At 43.9% G+C, this 21,222-nt stretch overlaps 1 protein-coding gene across 3 annotated transcripts in view; it reads left to right on the forward strand.

Annotated features, from left to right (window-relative positions):
- ARMH4 (armadillo like helical domain containing 4) overlaps positions 1-17,412 on the forward strand; it is a 66,418-nt gene extending 49,006 nt beyond the window's left edge. For 2 of the 3 annotated variants that reach the window (XM_062618390.1, XM_062618391.1), the window contains exons 6-8: positions 11,787-11,818; positions 16,302-16,436; positions 16,632-17,412. In XM_062618390.1, coding sequence (XP_062474374.1) covers positions 11,787-11,818; positions 16,302-16,436; positions 16,632-16,700 — 236 coding nt within the window. In that variant the 3' untranslated portion in view covers positions 16,701-17,412. The remainder of the gene's footprint in view (positions 1-11,786; positions 11,819-16,301; positions 16,437-16,631) is intronic. The other variant, XM_062618392.1, reaches the window with a different exon arrangement.
- The last annotated feature ends 3,810 nt before the right edge of the window (positions 17,413-21,222 follow it).

The following is a 21,222-nucleotide window of genomic DNA, read 5'->3' on the forward strand; positions in this document are numbered from 1 at the left end:
TGGTTCAAGTGGGTAGATGATTGTCCACAGGCACTCTGGTTCCTGTAGGCATCAAGCAGCCTGGTATGGTGAGAACTGCGTTTCTGATTTATATTTCATTTTAAGTCAGTGCTGTAGTAGCGCTTCATGGCGCATCAGATCCTGTCTCTTAGCTTTTAGTTTAGCCTGGTCTTACATGACTTCAAAGGATGCACACAGAGGACTTCCCTCCCCCACTTTATATGCTATAAATTTAGGGTGGCAGTGTTCATTAAAAATGCATTACAGTGAGTAGAAGGCATCATTCATGCTGCCTTGGCATGATGCTGCATGCTGTTACCTCCCTGTCTGCCTCACTTCCAGGCATGAAGTATTTTTGTGCCATTGCTTTCCTGAAGCTCAGAGTCTGATCAGCAGTATCACGGTACCTGCCTCTCCGGTGACTTTCTCAGTGACCTGGTCTCTGAAGGGTGTCATCATTTCTGGAGTTTTTCCTTTTTTTTTTAGGGGATAAAAGCTGCCAGTGACAGAAGCCATTTGTAAACAGCAGGAATAAATCACTGGGAAGCGTAAGCACACTGGAAAATGACTGTACTGCTAGTAAGATCCTACCATCTCCATTTCTCTCCACGGTGGTTTTCTTTGCTCTTTGCTCATTCTCTTTCTTCTCTCTGTGATCTCCGTTGGGCCTATTCCCGTAGGTCTGTGGTGAACATTACAAGTTGATGTGAGAGGTTTGGAGAAAACCCATTCACTTTCTTCACCTGCCTAATAAAACTATTTAGTTTTTATTCTCTTCTTCACTGGCTGGACAAGGATCCTTTGCTCCATGGATTTTCAGCCTTCACCGCTGTTGATTTTACCCTAAGTATAAACGGGAATTGACCATTTTGTGCTTAATGTATAGTGTGTTTGAGTCTTTGTTGACCTTAGCAGTCAGTAGGTGAGGCCTTACGTGAATTAAATGGAACAACATCTTTTCACAGGCTCTTTGTTAGCACCAATTGTGAAGTCCAGGCAGGCACAGATTGATGAGTAGCAGTTGGGTATCACCTCCTCCCTGGAGCTGGGCTTCTCCTGACAGCATGCTGAGTTTTCCTTATGTTACTGAAGATATCAGTGGACACTACAGGTGTATAAGGTGACCACAGCCCTGGGCAGGGCACATGTTCTGGCAGTGCATCTCTTCTGAAGTTAGTGGAGTTTCACCACATAGCGAAAGGCTGAGTTTGGTCTGTTGTCCCACATTTCATGTTTCTTCCTGGAGCAGGAGTGAGATCAGGTTAAATTTCCGTCACAAATACATGCTCAGAGCAGCTTTCTGAGCAGCAGAATTCTTCCCTTTTTGGTCCTATATTTATTTGTCAATTTTTTTCTCCCTTCAAACATTCATTAAAAACTTTTCTGCATGCTCTGTCTTCAGGAATAGGTAATGCAATCTGAGTGGATGCTAATGAGAACAGAGAAAGGAGAATATATTTGTTTTTCCTTAGCACCCTAGATACTTTGATACTTAAGATAATGGCCTCCTAAAGAACATTTTTTTGAATAAGACCGTTTTACTGTGATTTAATATTTGTACTCCGTTAGCTTCTAGAACATCACATCCAGATGGAGGTGTTACAGTAGGGGCTATTAAAATATTAAAATTTGTAAGAAGCAGCTCTGACACAAGCAACTTGCAACAGAAAAGACCTACTAAATATTATATTTTATGCTCTTAATATTCCCATGGTAAGGATGGCAAATGGAATAACAGAGATTAATCTACTTGCCTGTGATTATACAAAAAGTCAATTGCAAGGCTATTTAACTGGTGTCAGGAACCCTAAGTCGCTATTTTGTGTTTCATCACAAGAGCATCGAATCACAGTGGGAATCGATGTTCAGTTCGTGATGCAGGAGGAATGTGGGATCAGAATTTTTCTGTTACCAAATATAAACAAGTGCATTTTCCCTTTGCAATTAACACTGGACAGTGCTCATGTTCCTATGTATTTGTATAAAAATAAGTCTCTGAGATAATCAGATTTTATTTCTACCATTTCAGTGATGCTCAGGGCTTTGTAGTTAAATTACTAGAATAATTGAACTATGTTTGCTGAAAACATAGTTCAATATACATTTTTTTCCTTTAAAGGTCAACTCTATTTTAATTTCCAGCCATTTAGTACTTTATTGATCTTTATGTCATTTTATGGTGAGTGCTGCATCTGGCCATCCATAATAAAGGCCAAAACTTGAAATAAATATATTCTTTTGGAAAGTGCCCTATTTCAGCCTTGCTGTAGGAAAATCCTTCATGCAGTGTCCCCAGGAAAAATAAATCTGAAAATTACATTTGCTCTGTATAGAAGGAAAAAAGCAAACCAAGAATCTTGTGAACCTGATTAATTTTAGACATAAACTGAAGTACAGGAAGAAATTTTGCAATTTAGCTGCTGTTCCTTTAAAGTAGATAAGAAGTGGGCTCTGTCAGGAGGACAGGAAAGTCTATGTGGCTGGCATTTAAAGAGGGCTGAACGAATAGTTTGAGAGCTGTACAGAGAAATGGCCTCTCCTCTCTGTAGAGAGAAATATCACATGGCTTCAGCTGGAAATTTGGAAGGTGTTTAGCCGGATAACAGCGACTATTGTTTTGCTTCTGTCTTGCAGCAGAAAAGAGACGCTGTTAGAGCAGAGGGATGCGTGAGGCATTCTGCAGCCTCTCCAGCTTTTTCACTTCCTCTATCACAATGCTTTGACGTTTAGTTTTATATTGCAAAAATGTACATGTCTTTCCCAAATTATGATAATGGGTGCTGGGTTATGGAGCAGAAAATAGGCTTGTCAAAAAATGGGCATTAAAAGGTAGCAGTCAGTCTATTAAAAGGTAGTTCAGAGATGTTGAACAAGATCCCCGAGGGACACCACTCATTACTGGTCTCCAGCTCGACATTGAGCCATTGACCACAACTCTTTGTGTGCAGCCATCCAGCCAGTTCTTTATCCGCCGAGTGGTCCATCCATCAAATTGATGTCTCTCCAATTTAGAGACAAGGATGTTGTGTGGGACAGTGTCGAACGCTTTACACAAGTCCAGGTAGATGACATCAACTGCTCTACCCCTGTCCATCAGTTCTGTAGCCCCATCATAGAAGGCCACCAAATTGGTCAGGCAGGATTTCCCCTTAGTGAAGCCATGCTGGCTGTCACCAAGCACCTTGTTGATTTTCATCATGCCTTCCAGGAGAATCTGCTCCAAGATTTTGCCAGGCATGGAGGTGAGACTGACTGGTCTGTAATTCCCACGGTCATCCATTTTCCCCTTCTTGAAAATGGGGGTTATATTTCCCTTTTTCCAGTCATCGGGAACTTCACCTGACTGCCATGATTTCTCAAATATGATGGACGGTGACTTAGCAACTTCATTTGCCAGCTCCTTCAGGACCCACAGATGGATTTCATCAGGTCCCATGGACTTGTGCACGTTCAGGTTTTTAAGATGGTCTCAAACCAGATCCTCCCCTGCAGTGGGCCTAAGGTCTTCATTCTCACAGTCCCTGCGTCTGCCTTCCAAGACTTGGGTGGTTTGGTCAGAGCCTTTGCCAGTGAAGACCGAGGCAAAGAAGTCATTGAGAACCTCAGCCTTCTCCAAATCGTTGAACCATTTCTGCAGCTTGGTTCTTGGTATTGGTGGCGTTGGATGTCACAGCTTCCCAACTTCTGCATAGTGGCTCTGTGCTTTTATTTATTGCTCTTTGTTTTCTCTTATCCCCAAGATGACTTGGGCAGATTGTAAACACAACACAGAGCCTGCTGACAACAGGAAGAATTTATGTTCTAGGGCTACATCCTCAGGTGCTATAAATTAGGAAACAGCCAGCTAAGGGTCTCAGTGTACCTTAAAGCTTTTAAAAATATCTCTCATTAAGTTTGAGATACTCTTATGATGGAAGGGTAATGCTTCCCTCATAAGGCATTGCCCTGTAAACCTGTGCATGAGTGTGGCTTGCCTGGCAATGACAGCCCTGGCAATCATTAAATTTGTTGGATTTCTGTTCTGTCATATTCTAGCTCCTGATAACTTTACCAAATCTTAACTGTTTGGACTGAAATTTTCCCATGGTGCTTGCCCCAGACTTTTGAAGAAAATTTTAGCTAAAGAAATTCATCTGCTCTAGTGTGTGAAGAGAAGGGAAAAATAAGCCATCAATAATTTTTTGACTGGAGACCTCAGAAAAAAATAATGGGCAATTAGAAGTGGTGTCCTGCTGAACATGTAAAATGGGGGATTTCTTTATTCACGAGTCTTGATTTTTGCAGCTTTACTTACCTTTTTAAGATAGTGTTTGTGTGCCATTTGTTTATGTAGCACTATCCAAATACTACTGCATAAAAGCAGCAATTGAAGAGCTATGTGTCCTGTGAAAGAAAGCCTTCATGTGCTTTTTTTAGTGGGTTGGTTTTTTTTTTCAGGGCACTAATATATCTCTTCAGAGTTTGTGGTAATCCCTGCATTCTGAATTCTTGCAATATTCTGCCATAGAGATGTTTTACTTTGCCGCCCAGCTTAACTCCCTCTGTGGCCCCCCCTCCCTCAGCTGAAATCATGCTGGACTGGGATGGACTTGTGCAAGTGCCCTCATTGCTTGCTGCACGGACCAGGTGAGTGGTATTAACTCAGACACCCATAACCCAGAGAATGGATTAAAAACTCTCCAATGAGCAACAAGATGAACCCAAGACTGCTGTGAAAGCACTACCTGGCTTTGTGCAGGCTGCTTCCCTTGGAGAGGAGCTGAAGTAGAAATTCAGTATGAAGATCTTCTGGCAGGCTGGGAAGCCTTGAGACCCAAATCAGGGTTTGCTGTCTGTTGTGTCTCAGCCAAGGGAACCCAGGGACTGGAGTTTGAATGGAGATTTTCACCACTGATCAAAGTAGAAAACAGCTTAAAAAAGCACAAGGGGAAAGGAAAAGGAGAAACATGAGCTGATGCCAAGGAGAAGGCAGCGTCAAAAGGATTGATAAGGCCAGGGAAGGAATTAGGAAGCCCATTGGAGCTTCTGCTTTCTGGATAAGCATGATGAGTGATCCTCCCCATCTTCCTTTCTCTCTCAAGAGGTTTGCATAGGTTGTAGCAGGCAATAGTGTGCAGCTAGGCTTGGGTTGTAGCTGGGCGGCCAGAGAAAAAGTTGTCGTTAAGTACAGTTAATAAACTGGACAGTCGTATCATAACTATTAAAGTTCACTTTAATTCAGAGCTTACCCAACCAAATTTTTTTTCTGAACATAAATGGTAATTGTCAGTTTGACATTTGTTTGATTATGTGGCCATTCAAGTCTTCTTGAGTTGGGCATAGGGGAAAATGTATTCATCAAAATTCCCATCAAGGAGGTATAGTTTTCTTCTGGAATTAAAAATGTGCTGCCTTCCAGCCAAATGCCACTTTCTGCATTATTTGTGCTAGTAAGTAAATCGGCAATTGTGTTTTTCAAGGAAAAGGAGCCAATGCAGCCTTGTACCATTAACTTGTCAGACTTGAGCAGATGAAGCATGGAGCATTTCTGCAAAATTTTCTCACTACTGTCATTTAAAATAAAGTCTCACCTGCAAGAGGAAGGGGTGAAATCTACAATGTAACAGGGCAGATTGATTGGTGTATATGGGCTAATTTAAAGAAAATATCTCTTCTTTATTTGTTACATGTTAACCATCTCTCCTTTGCTGGAATGAGGAATACAGCTTGGAAATTGCGTGTGTAAATTGGGGAAGAGGAGAACTAATTGTAGCAAATGGCTTGCTCTAGTGTTTGTAGCAGAGATTCAACAGATGCCTTAGAGGGCAGTAATGTGCCCTTTTCTCACTGCAGAGTTGTACACAGGTCTGGCAGTGGGGTCTCTAGCAAAGTCTGAACATGAAGGATGAAGTTTATTCCTCCTGACTACCACCAGATGTTAGCTCCACCAACAAGAAACAGCAAACCCCAGCCATTTCATGCTGGGGGAATGGGAAGAGCAGGGTAGAGGGCAGGTATGGAAGAGGTGAATGAATTTGTCACAGGGAAAAAGGCGATGGCAAAGCTGTACTGAGGTGCGTCAGTTGCTAGGTGCAGTTATGTTTCACTGTACCATCACCTACACGAAGCCTCCTTCCTACATATTTGCAATTTCCACGCTCTTGCAAATATGCCAAACCATCTTTTTCTTGCCTTAAAACTCCCACAGCTGAGGGTAGGATGAAGACCTTGTCGTGGCTGGAGGAAGGCAGAATAAGCCCAGCATCTGTGTCAGGCATTTCCACTGCTCAAAAGGCTACTCTCTTTGCTCCTTGGCTCCATCCATCTTTGCCTCCTGCATCTACAGATTGCTTGCAGCAGGGACCTTGTCCTTAAATAGCTTCTCTGGTTCCTGGGATAGGGATGCTCTGACTTCAGACAGACATAAAAGCAATTAACGGTACCTGTTAGAGCAAAATCTCTTCATGTCCTGAGTGTATTGTGATGACTGCTATTTTCTGATTTCTCAGAATGAAGCTTGGTGCAACGCTCTCAGCCTATTGCATTTAAGGGACTACAGATGTAATGGTTGGGTCAGGTTACCTGGGCTCCAGGTTCTTACCCATAAAACTAGCCTTCAAGCCTTTTTTCTGCGCTTTGGAGAATATACAGGATCTTATGTGCCACATTTTCACCACTGGTCTGGTGGTTGTTGGTGGAGAATTATTAAAAGAGAAGGTGCTAGATGTACCTTCATCAGTATCAAGATAAAGTTCTGGAATGAAGATATAAATGCTGAATTTGAAAATACAGTGCACAAGCAGAGGGATAATGTGCTGGTTTTGCCATGGAAAACTAGAATTGCTTTAGATGATGAGTAAAAAAGAGAGTATGATTAAAACAAGCTGATAAGATGAAACTAAAGTGACAAGATAAAGAAGCAGAGCATCTAAGAGGGGAAGGGGAAGACAGAACTTATGGCAGAAGGGCACAAATTATTGATTGAAATGTCCACCAGAAGGTCTTTGCATTTTCTTATCTGGGAAGGGAGAGAATGAATAAGAAGTGAACAGAATTATTAAGCATCTTTATCATTGCATTGCAGTAGATAATTAGGCAATTAGGATTACTAAAAGTTGGCAAAGCACGAAGCCCAGAGGACTTGTGCTCCTGATTTCAGAGGAGGGTGGCAAGGGAAGCAGGGAAAAGCCTTTGGTGAGAGATTTGATGTTATGTTACAGTGAGACTTAAGGCAGAGGCTGGCTCTGGAGCCCAGTACCCTGCAGCTTCCAGAACACAGGGAGTGCAAGAGACCTGACTAATAAAAAAGGACTTACTTAAAGATGGACTATCCTTGGAACAGCAACAAGAAGTGAGGTCATGAGTGAAAGCCACCGATAAGGGTTCAGGGAAGGGGAGCACACCGAGTTGGAGTCAATGATCCTTATGGGTCTCTTCCAACTCAAGGTATTCTATATTTTATGATTCTAGTAGTGGTACATGTGGACTCACTTTTTTCCATGGTGGGGGTACATGGTAGCCATTGGAGTTACTGTGTAGTAAATATTTTGTGAGCTTTTTCCAGATCTTTGCCCACAGTTAATATCCTCCTCTCCTCTGTAGAGATACTTTGCAGGGCTATAAGCTGAGGGTGCTGATCCCTGAGCCAAACACCAGGAGGTCAGATGCTTCCCTAGGAGGAAAATGTTGGACTGTGGTTTAGACGTGCAGTGCATAGGGTCTGTTATGCTACCTTAATTTTACTTTCTTTGGTCAGAAGTGACAAATACTGGATCTCCCCTGATGCAAATCATGCAAATGCTTCATTGTCAGATGATCTTTCCAACTGAACTTGGAGGCAGCTTCCAAACCCCTTCTGCTTTGACTCTCCATTGTAAATTATATCTGATCATCCCCTTTGTAAAGAGGAGCCCTGCAAAAAAACGAATTAACAACTTGGGTAAGCTGCCTGAATCTATTCTTATAGGATATGTAAAGCTATAGGACGCAGTGGAAAGGAGAGGGTTGGTTTGGATGTAATGCATTGAAGGGTTCAGTGATGAAAGGAGATGTTGGGCCATCCAGTGCTGCATACCACAGATGCTCAAACATCACCTGTTGTCCCTCTCCTGAGCCCTCAGCCTGCATCTGTCAAAATCTGAACTTTCAGAAGGGTTTTGCTTATGAGGGTTTTTGACTGTCCCTTTGAACCAGGTTCCTCCAAAGAGCCAGGCAGGCACTGCAGGCTGGTGCATATATCTGCAAATTAGTCTAGCTTCTTTAGATCTTTACTTGGCACTGTAGTTTCTTAACAGCTGGCTGCACGTTTTGAAGGGGAAGGCTGGATAAAAATGACTAAAAATGCACAATGCATCTCTAACTGCCTGAATTCATCCTGGGCTTGTTCTGATGCCAATGTCAGACAACCATGCTCCTTCTCTGTGCTCCTGACCTGCTTAATCTTAAGCTATATGTTATTTAAAATTAATTTGCTGGGATGCAGACATTATATAAATCCCTGAGGAAATGTCAGATTATATGTAATTTTCATAAGTGCTCCACACCTATTTAATTTAGCTTCCCATAAAACCAAAGGATGAAAATCAAACCAAGGCAGAGAGTTTGGATGAGTTGCTGTCCTTAAAATGCCATGGAGCATGAGCCAACACTGCAGACACCTGTTAGTAATTTCTCACCCAGAGACTGTTGTCATTTGTTCAGGACATTCTGTGATGAGGGAAGGAAAAAAGGGGGATGATGAAAAATAAATGGACTAGAGTATTTGTTACTAATTATTTGCTTGGCCTCACTGCAAGTCACCTAGTATTGTGGAGAGTCTTGCATTTTCATGAGAAAGTGCCATCCACAATGTTCTTCTTCCAAGACTACGTTCAGAATATTAATTATGGATAATGATGCATAATTAAAGTCTGAAGTCCAGAATTAATTAATGGTAGCCATTTAGCACAGTTATCAATTCTAACTTGAAAAAGTGCTTCATCTCTTACCCACACCCCTTAGTGTCTGCATATAGATAAATAACTGAAGTAGTAAGTGCTTGGTTTTAATGACACATTGGGTTGTCATTTCCTTGAAAGTGTTAAACCAGTTTTGTGCATTAGTGACATTGGAAGTGTTTATAATTCATGGTAATCCAGTGCTCCTTGACTTGCTATAGCCCTAGCCTGACTGTCTGGGGAGCCGGAGGGGGACAGGCCATGGCTGAGGCTGCTCTGCACTCCCCACTCCTGCCCAGGAGAGCTGGACCTGCTGCTGCTGCACACCAGTGCAGTCCTGCCAGGACACTGAAGGGTCAGCCAGGTTTTCGACCTCCTGCTACCTTAACCTCACAAATTTGGGGCCATTCTTCTCCTCTAGCAAAGGGCAGAGGCTGTCACAAGCATGTCACAGAGGCACCCAATCTGGGAGAAATCACATTGTGGTGTTTTCCTGTGGCTTGGGTTGATTCATGAAAGCATCCAACATGCTCTACATGGCTGAAAACAGGGTTGGTTTTAATAACAGGCAATTGTATAAATACCAAATAAAGATTTGTCCTATAGAGTCTGTGGGTCCCGACGAACATGCAGCTGTTGTTTTGTGGAGCAGACAGGAATGAAGCCAGAATTTGTGTTTGTTGAAAAATAGGTAGTAGACTATTCAGCCCCTGCCTCTGACTTGACAGAAATACTCCAGAGTTAACTGCTGCTTTAGAGGCACTGTTGTGTCAGCAGCAAGAAAGTGGGTCAGCTGTGGACAAGATCACCAATCCAATATAATTATTGAGAAAGACATGTAAAAACAGGCTTTATGCTTAGCTTGAGTCAGGGCCAATTGGACACCTGTAGCTGTCTGGATGTCCATGGAGGGCATCAGTCCGAAGCTTCAAAATATGCATTATGGTTTTGAAGCTGTGCTGTTAACTGTGTGACTGTGAGTCACTGTCACCACTCCTCCTGGCAGCCTGGAGTAAAACACAATAGAAACATTGAACATGGAGTCATGAGCAGGTTCTTTGGCAAGAATTTGGGATGAATTCCTTTGATTTGCAGTATTTGTATTTTTAAGCAGAATTTTCCTGTTATTTGGTCTCTCTCGTGCCTGTCAACAGGTTAGCAGCATAGGGTCTTTCCTTGAAAGTCTAAGTGAAACTTACATCCAGTGTTTGTTGTAGTGTTACACCTAGAAACCTAGCTGAGTAACCTAGCCTAGGGGAGCCATGCATTTCCTTGCTCTCTGGTGTTCCACTGGAGTGATGTTCAAGGCATACAGGCTTGAACTGGCAGAAGATGTTGATCATGGCCCTTCGTAAATTAAATTTACTACGGCTTAGTCCATGCACGTCAGGACTAATGGTGGGAAGAGTTGATAAAAGTAGACCTCTTGTCTTTTCCTAGTGCTGTAGGTGTCTGTCTCCTAGATAACTCTTTTTTTTTCTTAGCTGCCTGTCAGAAATAAGTGGATTTGTGTGTATGCATCCATGCTTGTTTCACAAAGACAATTTGGGGTCCTTCTGTTTGGAAATTGTTATGTTACTAATACTTAAGAAGGGAGTATTCAAATAACTTTGAACGTGTTAGAGTTTAATTCATTTAATTCAGTGATGCTGAATTCTGGGCTGGGTCTTGCTACTTCCTAGATGCTGTGGTTCTCTGTATTGTATCTGAGACAAAACCACCATTTACAGATTGTCCTACTGCCGCACCCTCACGGTAAGGCTCTGATTTCAGAAGGATGGTTACCCTGAGTCGTGTATGTGCATGTGCAGACTCTAATATTGCTAATGCAAGCTTTGAATGGACCTTCTGTAAGAAAGCAGACGTAGGGTCTCACTCTGTAAACAGTGTGTTACATTTGGGATCTAATGTGTCCTGGGAGAAATGTCCCACAGAAGGACACTGGTGGATCTAGGAGTCCCCTTGTGCTTGTAGCCTTGTCCTCCTGGAGAAATGGGGGTCCTTGACCAAGGCTTAAAACACAGCTGCTGAACCCTGAAAAAAAGCCCTGATATTTAACTGTTTGCTTGTCCTTAAACTCATGAGCAGGAATTTGTTAAAATACCAGTGGATCTCTCAGAGGCTGAGCATTTTGTCTTTGGTGTGGTAGAGGCAAATCCAGTCACCTGTGGAGTTCATGAGTCGTTTACCTGCTGCTAAGCACTTGCAGTTCTTTGAGATCAGCTGAATATTTAATCCCAAAGTACATGCCATTAAAGACTTTTAATTCTTGGGTATCATATTTCATGGGGCTTATATTAACTGTTAGGAAATTAAAAGTCTCTGTGATGGCAGTGTGAATTTACTTGATCTAGTAATTTAGCACCTCCAGTGCTATCCCAGTCTTCTGGTGACTTCTCAGGCAGTGGGCTGCTTCCAGAAAAGCAGGGGAATAAAAGACAGGGAATACTACTTTTTTAGGCATCACTACAGGCTATGCCTCATAAAGGGGAGAATATCTATGTGGAGGAGGCCAGTGGAAGGGAATAGCCAAGCTTTAAGGTTTTCTCCTTGTCGTACATCCTGGTGTGTGTAAGAGAGCTGCTGGCTAAAATCCACAACCTGAAATACTGTTTTTCATCATCCTTTTTTAATCCCTGTGAAGATGTGAATTGCATAGGCAAAAGCAAGCTTCTTGCCTGCCAATTCCCTTGAAGAATTTCTCTGTTGATTTGCTGCATTTGCTCTTTTCATGAATGAGAAGAGAGGAAATCTAATCAAAAGTGTTATCAGCTTGTCAAGTTAATTAGTGTCTATTTTAATACTATCATTATCATTTGTTACTAATTAATATAAGTAACATGATTACAGCTTCTTTGTCTTATTTTTCAGTGAGAAGCTGGATGGAGAAGCTGAAAGATAAGGTAGGAGGCTCAGAGTTTCAATTACTTTAAAAGCAGAAGCATGTTTACTTGCAGGAATAAATAAACTCTTGTCGGTGCAGTTCTTTACAAAGACAATTGAGAAAGGGCTTAAATTTTTCTCTGGAAAGCAAATGAACCGGATGCTGGTGTTGTATATAGTGGTGTATATCCACAGTACATCCCTGATGAGTAGTAACTAGGAGCAGAAGGAGGAACAGGGGTATTTGATAGACTTCTCTGCATTAGCCCTTCTTTTCAGACTACCAGAGTTACTTTCTTAATTGCCCTCTAACTTATCTCTACCCCTTTTCTCTAAGTCCTAAGCTTTGTGGTGGATCCAAATCAAGAGGATCTGGTGATCCTCTCTGGTGAGAGGCTGTGTGCCACATCACCAGCTCTGGACAAGACCTTTACTGCCTTCATGTGCAAGAGCTGCAAATTCATGGAAGGAAAAAGAGCAAACACAGGAAGACTGAAAAAATAACACAGTCTTTTCTTGCTGGTGTTACAGAGTGGTGGTGCATGGCATCAGGAGTTGTGCCAGCCCCAGGCTCTGCTGCCCTAGAGCAAATAATAACATTGTGAAATGGTTGTGAAGCCTTCCAAATCTTGTGTTGATGACAAAGCCATGAAGATAGAAATGAGGTGACAGTAGTGTTTTAAAACAAGAACACTTTATGACTCAAAGAGCTTGGAAACTTTTGAACGTGATCAGAATCAATAGATGAAAAAAATGCCATGATGAATAATGACTCAATAGGAAACTCCAGCCCCTGAAAATGTATCTCTTTAAGTTCTAATCAGATTGTAATCTGGTGTATGCAGCCTTCCCTCATGATCCCCACCAAAGTTCAGCAGCACCTTACGATGAAGTCTGAACAGAGAGATGGAGTCTGTTTTCCAGGATTGGGAATGGAAGGGTTTAAAGTGGGTTGCTGCCCAGCCCTTGTTGCGTTGCTTTTCTGCCTTCAACAGGAAGGAGGCATATCTGGTACAATCTATGCTCATAAGAGAGCACCTTGGCCTGGGATTCGGCCACAGCGAATGCTGAAAGAACAGAGAATGGTTTTCCCAATGAAGGTAAAAAGCAGACACCAAGACTGGTGAATGTGGCATGCATGTGTCACCTGCTCATGCCAGACCTACCCCAGACAGCACAACACAAGCCTGGGGGCATCAGGTACCTTCTCACTGAAGCTTTAGCTTTCACTTCTTTCCTCTTGGTGCCTTGTTGGCTACCTCTGTCCTTGTCGCAGCGGTGTGTCTCCAACAGAATCGCTCCGTATAGCAGATAGATGTGGCAGTGCCCAGTACAAGCATTGGTGTAACTGAGGCTCTGCTAGTGTCCACTTAAAAGAGAGACTTGGTTCTGAGCCATCTCCCTTCTCTGGGGAATAGCACATGCGTGGAGGCAGGTCTTTCACCTTGCTCACATTTTCCCTTAAAGAGTCCAACAAAAAACCACTCCCTCCCCCCAACCAAATGCAGGTGTAGGAAATCACTTGCAAATAAGCCTGCTCACCCCATTTCCTCCTCTTCCTGTGGAGTTCATCAGTACCAATCATATGTACCCCTTTTATTTGCTGTTGGCCTTGGCTCTATTGTAATATGGAGCTCTATCTATTTTACATAGATAAATAGTCCCTCCATCCAGAATATCCTTGCACGTGATGGCCCCATCCCTGAGCGATGAGTCCTCATATGTCCATCAGGGCTGCCCTGCTGGGAGAGGAAAGGGTGTGGGGAGTGAGGGACCAGAAGCATGGGTCAGTGACAGATTTATATCTGATCTGCAGTCGCTATTCAAATGTTGCATTTTTTATGCCAAATAATGGACATGAGGTTTCTCTGAAGTCCTCTGTTGTTGTTATCTCAAAGTCCAGGAGAGCCAGGAAGGTCGTGGATTGAGTGTATTGAAAGCATCCCTAGGATCTGCAAAGAAGTTGCATCTTCCCCATGGATAAGGGGTAAAAGCATGGCTTCAGAGCTGCCTGTGAAATGGGATTTTCTATGAAGCAAATGCAGAAGCCCTCATGAGTTGGGCTGCTGTGTTCCACTGTGTGTTCTGGCTTGGAGAAAAGGTCCTGGATCTGCTTCGTGTTGCAGGCTTTTGGGGTATAAATCATTGGTTTGGGTGTTAGGGGAAGCCTGTAAAAGAGCATGGGCTGGCCAGGCAGAAAAAAGGCTCACAGGCAGTCTAGGAAGTTCGTCATATTAAAACTAGTTATTTCTGATATAGAAATTCAACAGGGCAGCAATTAAAAAGCCATTTCCAATTTCCCCTCCGTGCCTGCGCCAGCAGCAAAGTTCCAGAAATAGAAAAACCAGGGCTGCATTAATTAGATCACTCAATTAAGGCACCTTAATTGCCTCGCAGAGATACAGTCTTTTAGCTGTATTCTCACTAACCTCCTTTTTCACTAACTGGGTTGCAGGCATGCAGCCCCCTCCAAGCACTTGTGCTGATCAGGGCTGTTTTTTCTGGGAGGGTGCTCAGGAAATGTGCACAGTGCACCTCAGGATGCTTCAAGCCTTAGAATCCACACACAAAGGTGTTACTGTTTAAAGCTCTGAGTAGGAACTGGAGGGACTGGGGAGAGCAAAACAGCCCTTGTTAGTATTGTGTCTGCCCTAGATGAAAGCAGTTATTTTTATTATCCAGGTAAGCGTACAAAGCCAAGGCAGCATGCACTGAGTAGCTTTTCCCACACACACACTCAAAGGGTTATGGAGAAAAGCAATTACGGTGTAAGCGAATATTGTTAAGCTGTGTTGCAGTTTGGGAATGCAGATGAAGATGAGTGGTTGTAAGCAATGGACTGAGGCTTGCTAAGAGCTGTCTGATAGTCATCTGATTGGTACATGTGTCCCTGGGTAGGTGTAAAATCTATTTTGAGGGGTGTAGATGGTGAAGAGTAAAGGTGTAGTGCCACAGCAGAGGACTCTGTTGCTGCAGTGTGAACAAAGGCAGTGCTAATAAGGGAGTAAGCCATTGCCTGCCTCCCTTACTCCATTGAGACCCCCAGCCTGAATTAGGTGAGGATGCTGAAGCAATCTGGCACTTTAAGACTTCAGTTAATTTTCATTTAAAACAGTAAAATATAAACTAACAAGCACTTGGGAATATTTTCCAAAGGATTTTGAATGTTTAAATGTGCAATTTTAAATTAGTCATGCTATCTATGTATTTTTTTTAATGGGCAATGCAAATGTAAGGATCACAGCAACTGAATTAGAGCTGATTTACATTTGCTGTGCTTCCCGTAAGGCCAGCTGAAGGTGTGTGTGCTCTCCCTTTATGTCACTGTCTTGCTTATGCAAGTGACCCCTTCCCATACAAAGCAAAATCATTTCTTTCAAAGATTTTGAGGATGAAGCTGAGGAGGCTCGGGCTGCACTAGGGAGGGGGAGGGCAAACTGCTGCTTCTCTCTGAAAAGTGAGCGCAGCCTGCCTTTGCATTTTAGTTCCTTCAGAGAACCAGCTGTGGGGCTGGGAGTTGCTTCTGCCATTGCCATGCTGAGATACGACATTAGTGTCCCTGAGCACTTGCTTTGCCATACCAACATGTCTATGGGAAGCATGGGAGCTGTGTATGCCTTTACTGGAGGTATATTAGCAGTCTGGCCATAGTAAGACACACTCTAGCAGTCATAGCTGGCCAGGAGGATGCTGGGTCCCTTTCCTATCCACCTCCGATGATGGAGGTTAGTATCCCTGCTTCACAGAGCAGTTATTCTCTGAGAACACCTCCTAGACCATTCTGCCTGCTCCCTGGCTGATGCCTGCTGTCTTGCTTGGTGGCTCTTACACACTGGTTTTTCTGCCTGCTTTTCTCACCCCAGAGCTGTGGTGCAGGGGGCTATGGGCATCAGTGTGCCGAGGCACATGTCACTGCAACACTTGGTGCCGTGGTGCTAGTCCAGATCTATGCAGAAAAGCATAAGAGCATCTTTCACGTCTCTGGGTTGAGCTCTGCTGAACATGGCCAGACATATACTTGTGCCTTGATTTATGCTGGTGGTACCTGGGGAGCTCAGAGAAGCAGCCTACTTTACACAGGTTGTAGTGAAGCTGTTTGGGGGATCGTGGGTCTTTGTTGTGGCTCAAGATTGCCTGCTTTTGGCAGTTGAGGTTTTCCTTCACACGTGCACCTGTGTTAGCAGGCGCTTCATCCCAGCACTTGCAACTCTGCACCAAAATTGTTTCCTGTCCTAAAGGTGGATAAGTGCTGCAATGTCTCGGCTATCACAAGGAAGCATCTGTAGTAAAAACTGACAGTGAGTAGCTGTGGTGGTTACCAGCTTGGGCCTTGAGTGGGAGCTGGTTGGGCTTAGCAATTCTGCAACAGGGCCCATCCTATGCAAATGGGTGATAGGGACTTAAATAAAATAAACTGCAATGAAAGCAGTCCTAGACTGATTAAAAACAGCTCCAAAAGGATGGTCTTGTGAGTGCTGCTCTGCTTCTTTCTTTTCCATGTAGGCAGGATACATGTCTGGGATGCTGGTTCCTGTAGGAGTTGGAATAGCTGGAGCCCTCTTTATCCTAGGAGCACTCTACAGCATTAAGATTATGAATCGCCGAAGGAGAAATGGCTCAAAGAGACATAAAAGAAAGGTATGGCAACTGCAAAGGAAAACCCCCATCCCACCCACTCTCCCATTGTCCATTTTTTCTGTCAAGTGAGTGCAGCCTGATTATAGTTTGTCTGGGTTGAAGTGGCTGGGACCTCTCAGAGTATAGGGGGGATCTGAATGCTCTTCATTTCCTTTTTGCGTGTGGAGCTCTTTCATGTTTCTTTTCTTCCTCTAGCAGAGGGAATTTAACAGCATGCAAGACCGAGTCATGCTCTTAGCTGACAGCTCTGAAGATGAATTTTGAATCAAATTGCAGTGCCCTTGTGATAACCCGTGACTTTTAAAAGAAGGGAGGGGGAGAAAAGGAACAAGAGACTTTCTGCTGCATCGCTGCTCTCCGCCATCCTGCGCCACCGAGTAGTGATCAGTACACCCCGGCAAAACAGCATGCTATGCTCAACGTGTACTCCACAGTGATGTTTATTTTGATACAGTAGTGAGATTCCACATTCACTCCTGGCGCGTCATTCAGATCCACAGCGCGTCGTGTTACAGCTGGAGCTGATCCATATGGATGATTATTTTCCTATTACCCTGGTGTACTGTTTCGGTCCTGGCTGGCAGTAATCTAATCATAACAGCAGCTCTCACCTAACCCAGGAATGGAAATCTTTACTGTGAATGACTTCTGTCCAATTGATTTTAAATATTATGTTACCTGAGCTAGAGTTCATTAGTGCTAATATTAACTGCTCTGCTTAATTATTGAGTTACTACACACTTGCATCCCTTGCCACCTGAGAAGTGCCCACGTACAGTATCCTTGATACAGTTTGAAGCACATTTCTGCACTCGGGTCCCTCAACTCTCACCCCTTCTTTCTTCCTTCAGCTCTGCTCCATGCTTCTTGGAGACACACAGGAATGGCCTCAACACTTGATTCACTACAAAAATCCTAATCCATTTTCAACCAGCACTGTCTGTTACAGCACAATAAATACCAGTGCTCTCCTACTGACAGATAGTCTTGCATGGATCTCTTAGCTTTTGTTCAGTGTGCAAGTAGGCAAGAGAAGGGCAGGTCAGGGGTTTCTTCAGGTTCTGCCTCCTGCTTAAAGGATGCTAGTTATTGGTTTATCTCTCACAAGGCTGCATTCACATAGAGATGAAAGTGAACAGCAGCACCTTTGGGGGATGTGCATGGATCTGAATGCAGAAAGGCCCAAAAGGTTGCAGAGCAGCTGGCTGTCAGTGTTGAGGGATTAGTGGCTAATAGTTGGAAAGCAGTGGCAGCCACAGCTGGGGAGGCGTCTGCTGTGGAGAGGTGTATGGTCACACTGGGGCATGGGGGATAGGTGAGGCTGTAGAACAGATGGCTGCAGAGGGTTGTGGAGGTGCAGCCCAAGGGTGGCACAGGGTAAGGGCAAGCTCACTAGGTTGCATAGTCAGGGTCTTAGGTGTCACAGGAACCGAGCATGGGAAACTAGGGAAACTAGTGTTGCTTTGCACAGAAAGTCCATCAAAATAGCTAGAAAAGGGGCTTCTGGTTGTGAAATTACTTCAGTCTGGCATTTATGCAAGACATCCATGTGTCTGAGGTGGGAATTGTCCTTCATACAAGGAACAGCGACTGTTGCTGGAGTATATCTGATTAGAAAAATAAGGCCAGACCATACATCTTCTGAAATTAATTCCCACTGAGTCTTCAAAGAAGTGGAAGGGAGGAGAGTTTGAGGAGGGACAGATGAAGGATTTCAGTCCTTGTAAAGGTGTAAAGGTCTGTCAGATTGTAAAGGGTGAATGTTGATGATAGTAAGCAAATGTCTTGTGAGCATGTGAGTGGGTTTGCAAGGTAGAGAGGACATTCAGAAGACCCTTCTGAAGTGGAGTTCTCTCTTGAGAGAGTGAGGGCCTCCTCTGGGTGTTAAGTCATCAGATATGATGTTTAGCTCTGAACAAGCAGTGCTCTTCAGAGCCCAGGTACTTTCCTGTAGGCTTTACCCACGTGCCTACTGAGTCACCCGGAGAAGGACAGGCAGGTCAACCTGGTATCAAAATGCTGCTACTAATGCTAGTCTTCCAGTTGAAGTGTGTGGTCCCTCACACATTCATCCTGCTTAATGTGTGGTAAAAAAACTGCTCCATCGCACGTTGAGGAGTCTTCATACCCTAATCCCTCTAGGACAGGCTTTCCCAGCAAGGGCTCCACAGTGCTTGCATCTCTCCCTTTTCATTCCTGAAACTTCGACCAGGAGAATTTTGCCTTGCTAAAAGCAGCTCTGTGTTATTAACAGGCTCTGACTGGCAGTTAAGTTCACATGCCCCTACCCAAAATCAAAGCCTCTTTCTTCTATAATAAGTGATCAATCCAAGCTGAGAAGTTTTCCTTCCAGATGGATCTCTCCCTATTTATTTCTCATTCGTAAGTCTCTTGGAGCTTGGAGGTGGTCAGGAGGTGCTAACAATCCAGTGGTGCATTGCTGGCTGTCTTGCAGTTTTGAAAATCAGGAAATGTTGTCCCTTGTTCTTTGATAATTTCTTCCTAGCAAGGTGTGATGGGAGTTGCAAGGTTGGAATGACATCTCCTCCATTCTAGTTTCCTGGAGAGTATCTCCAGAAAGGCTTGTCTTTTAGGTATAGTGCCAGGCAGGCTGGAAACAAGACTATGTAGGCAGCTGCAAGATGTTCATGAAATACTTTACCCTGGTCCAGCCAGGGAGGTATGGAGAATAAGCAATGACAAAAGGCACGGACCTCTCTGAGAAGAGGGTATGTGTCTTGGAGCAGAAGGGATGCGAGCTGGGCATGAGTCCTTTGTATGCAACTGTAGCCTGAAAGAGAGACCCAAAATAACACTGGAAAAGAAGAGCTACCAGCGACACTGCAGAAGAGAGCAGATGTACCAGCAAGACCCAAGCAGCTGGAGATCAGCAGGGTTTTGTGCAGTGACTGCCTATGAAGGGCAGTCTCCTCTTGTTTTCCTGTTAATGGTGCTGTGCCTGCACAGTGCGTGATAACAACACAAGTTGTGTTAAGTAACTGATAAGACACAGAGCTGTGCCAGTCTGAGTACCCCTGCTTTGGCAGCACAGGAAGAGCTTTATGGAAGGGTTGTCAATTTGATAGATTGTGAAGGCTGGTAAGGAGGAGCGGTGGCCTTTTGTTGTGCTAATAAATCCATAGTTTAGGAAACAGTTTCTACAGTGGCAGTTTCACTGCCTCTCTTCTTCTCCCTCCCCCATCACAGAATCAGCTAGGCTGGAAAAGACAGTTGTAGCCAAAAGGGAGGTCCAGCTGCATGCATGGTTTGGTGTTGGCTGTCTGGTCTGTGCTGGAGAGAGATTTATGTGCTAGAAGGGCTGGCCAAGTATTTTGCCTGTGGTCCATCTTCTCTCCCAGTTCTTTGTCTGGTTCTGAACACCGTCAGCTGAGGTGCCTTGTTGGGAGATGCTTGTTGGAAGAAGCTCTACTTCCTGCATCTCTCAGCAGTGCAGAGAGATTACAACCAGTGTCCATTTGAAGTGGAGGTGTTTGTTGAATAGTTGTTTTTGGTCAGGCACCTGTCCCAGAACCTGGAGGCTCCCCATGTCTTCAGCTTACCTATTCTTAATGCGGAGGAAAGATGGACAGTCAAAACCAGCCTTGGGTCCTGGTGAAGCATGTGGGAGCCTTTGGAGCACAGAACAGGGTTTTCTGCAATACCCCTGAAATCAGTGCAATTTCTGCAGCACATTAAAGCACAAGCATTATTCAGCTCCTTCCCTTCTTATTCAAGGCCACTAGACTTTGGATTAGACTCTTAAAAATATTCTTTATACAATTTCTGGAGTTTGATTCATTTGCTTGAAATTATCAGATTGCAGATAGGGAGAGGAGGAAGGTTTCAGGTGGGAGCTGAAGCCTGCACTTTCTTAACACTCTACTGATTTAATCTGTACCTCTGCAGTGCCAAACAAGCAGATTCTTTTGAAAGAGGCAGGACAAAAAAACCTAAACAAAAAACAGGTCAAGAAGAGCTCTCCTTATCTGTGCTGGGTGAACTGCAAAGCCACTGACTGTAGAGGTGGGTCATGGCACTGCTAATGCAGCCTTGGCCCCATGCAAAGGCACAGCTGCAACCGCAACTTTGCTGCAGCAGTAATAATCTCTCAACTCAGAACGAGTCACTCGCCTCTGTTTTTGGTTTACCGGATAGCACAAGCCAGAATTTATTGTAGGCATAACACAACTGCTTAGCATCCTCAGCCTCATTCCCAGCAGGAGAAACAGCCTGCCTGATGTGCAGCTCTTGCCCTGATGAAATGCACTTACGCTATACAGCTGCTGACTTTTAAAGGTGTCTCTAATGCCACATGTTCACCTAGGTAAGGTTTCTCTGGACTGCACTGCTTCTGTAGAGTCCTCGTGCTCTCTTGTGGTTTTATATTTTGGACAAGAACGACTCCTCATACTGTAACTATGGAATGTAGCACTTTGTTAAATTAAAACATTGGGAAATAAAGAGCTGTCCATCATACCCGACTTCAAGCACCTTGTCTCCTTAATCTGTGGTTCATGGCATTCACTGTGTTTCAGGTAAAGCTGTGAAGTAATTGTGTGGAAGGTTTGAGTGTTGCTGTTGTTTCTTCCTGCTGCGTGGCTGGTACAAGGACTCAGGCTGGGCTTGCAGGGGTGATACAAGCAGCAAGGAGCCTCAGCCTGGGACTTTTTGGGTAAAGTTTACCTGGAGGTAAGTGTTGGCTGTGGGGTGTGATGAATAACATGCCGTATTCCCTCAGCTGGGTTTCCAGTAGCTGTAATGAGCCTAAACACTGACATGCTTTTGT

This window comes from Pezoporus occidentalis, unplaced genomic scaffold, assembly GCF_034315485.1.
Source record: "Pezoporus occidentalis ecotype Australia unplaced genomic scaffold, CSIRO_AGI_Poc_V1 ctg200, whole genome shotgun sequence".
NCBI classification, from domain to species: domain Eukaryota; kingdom Metazoa; phylum Chordata; class Aves; order Psittaciformes; family Psittacidae; genus Pezoporus; species Pezoporus occidentalis.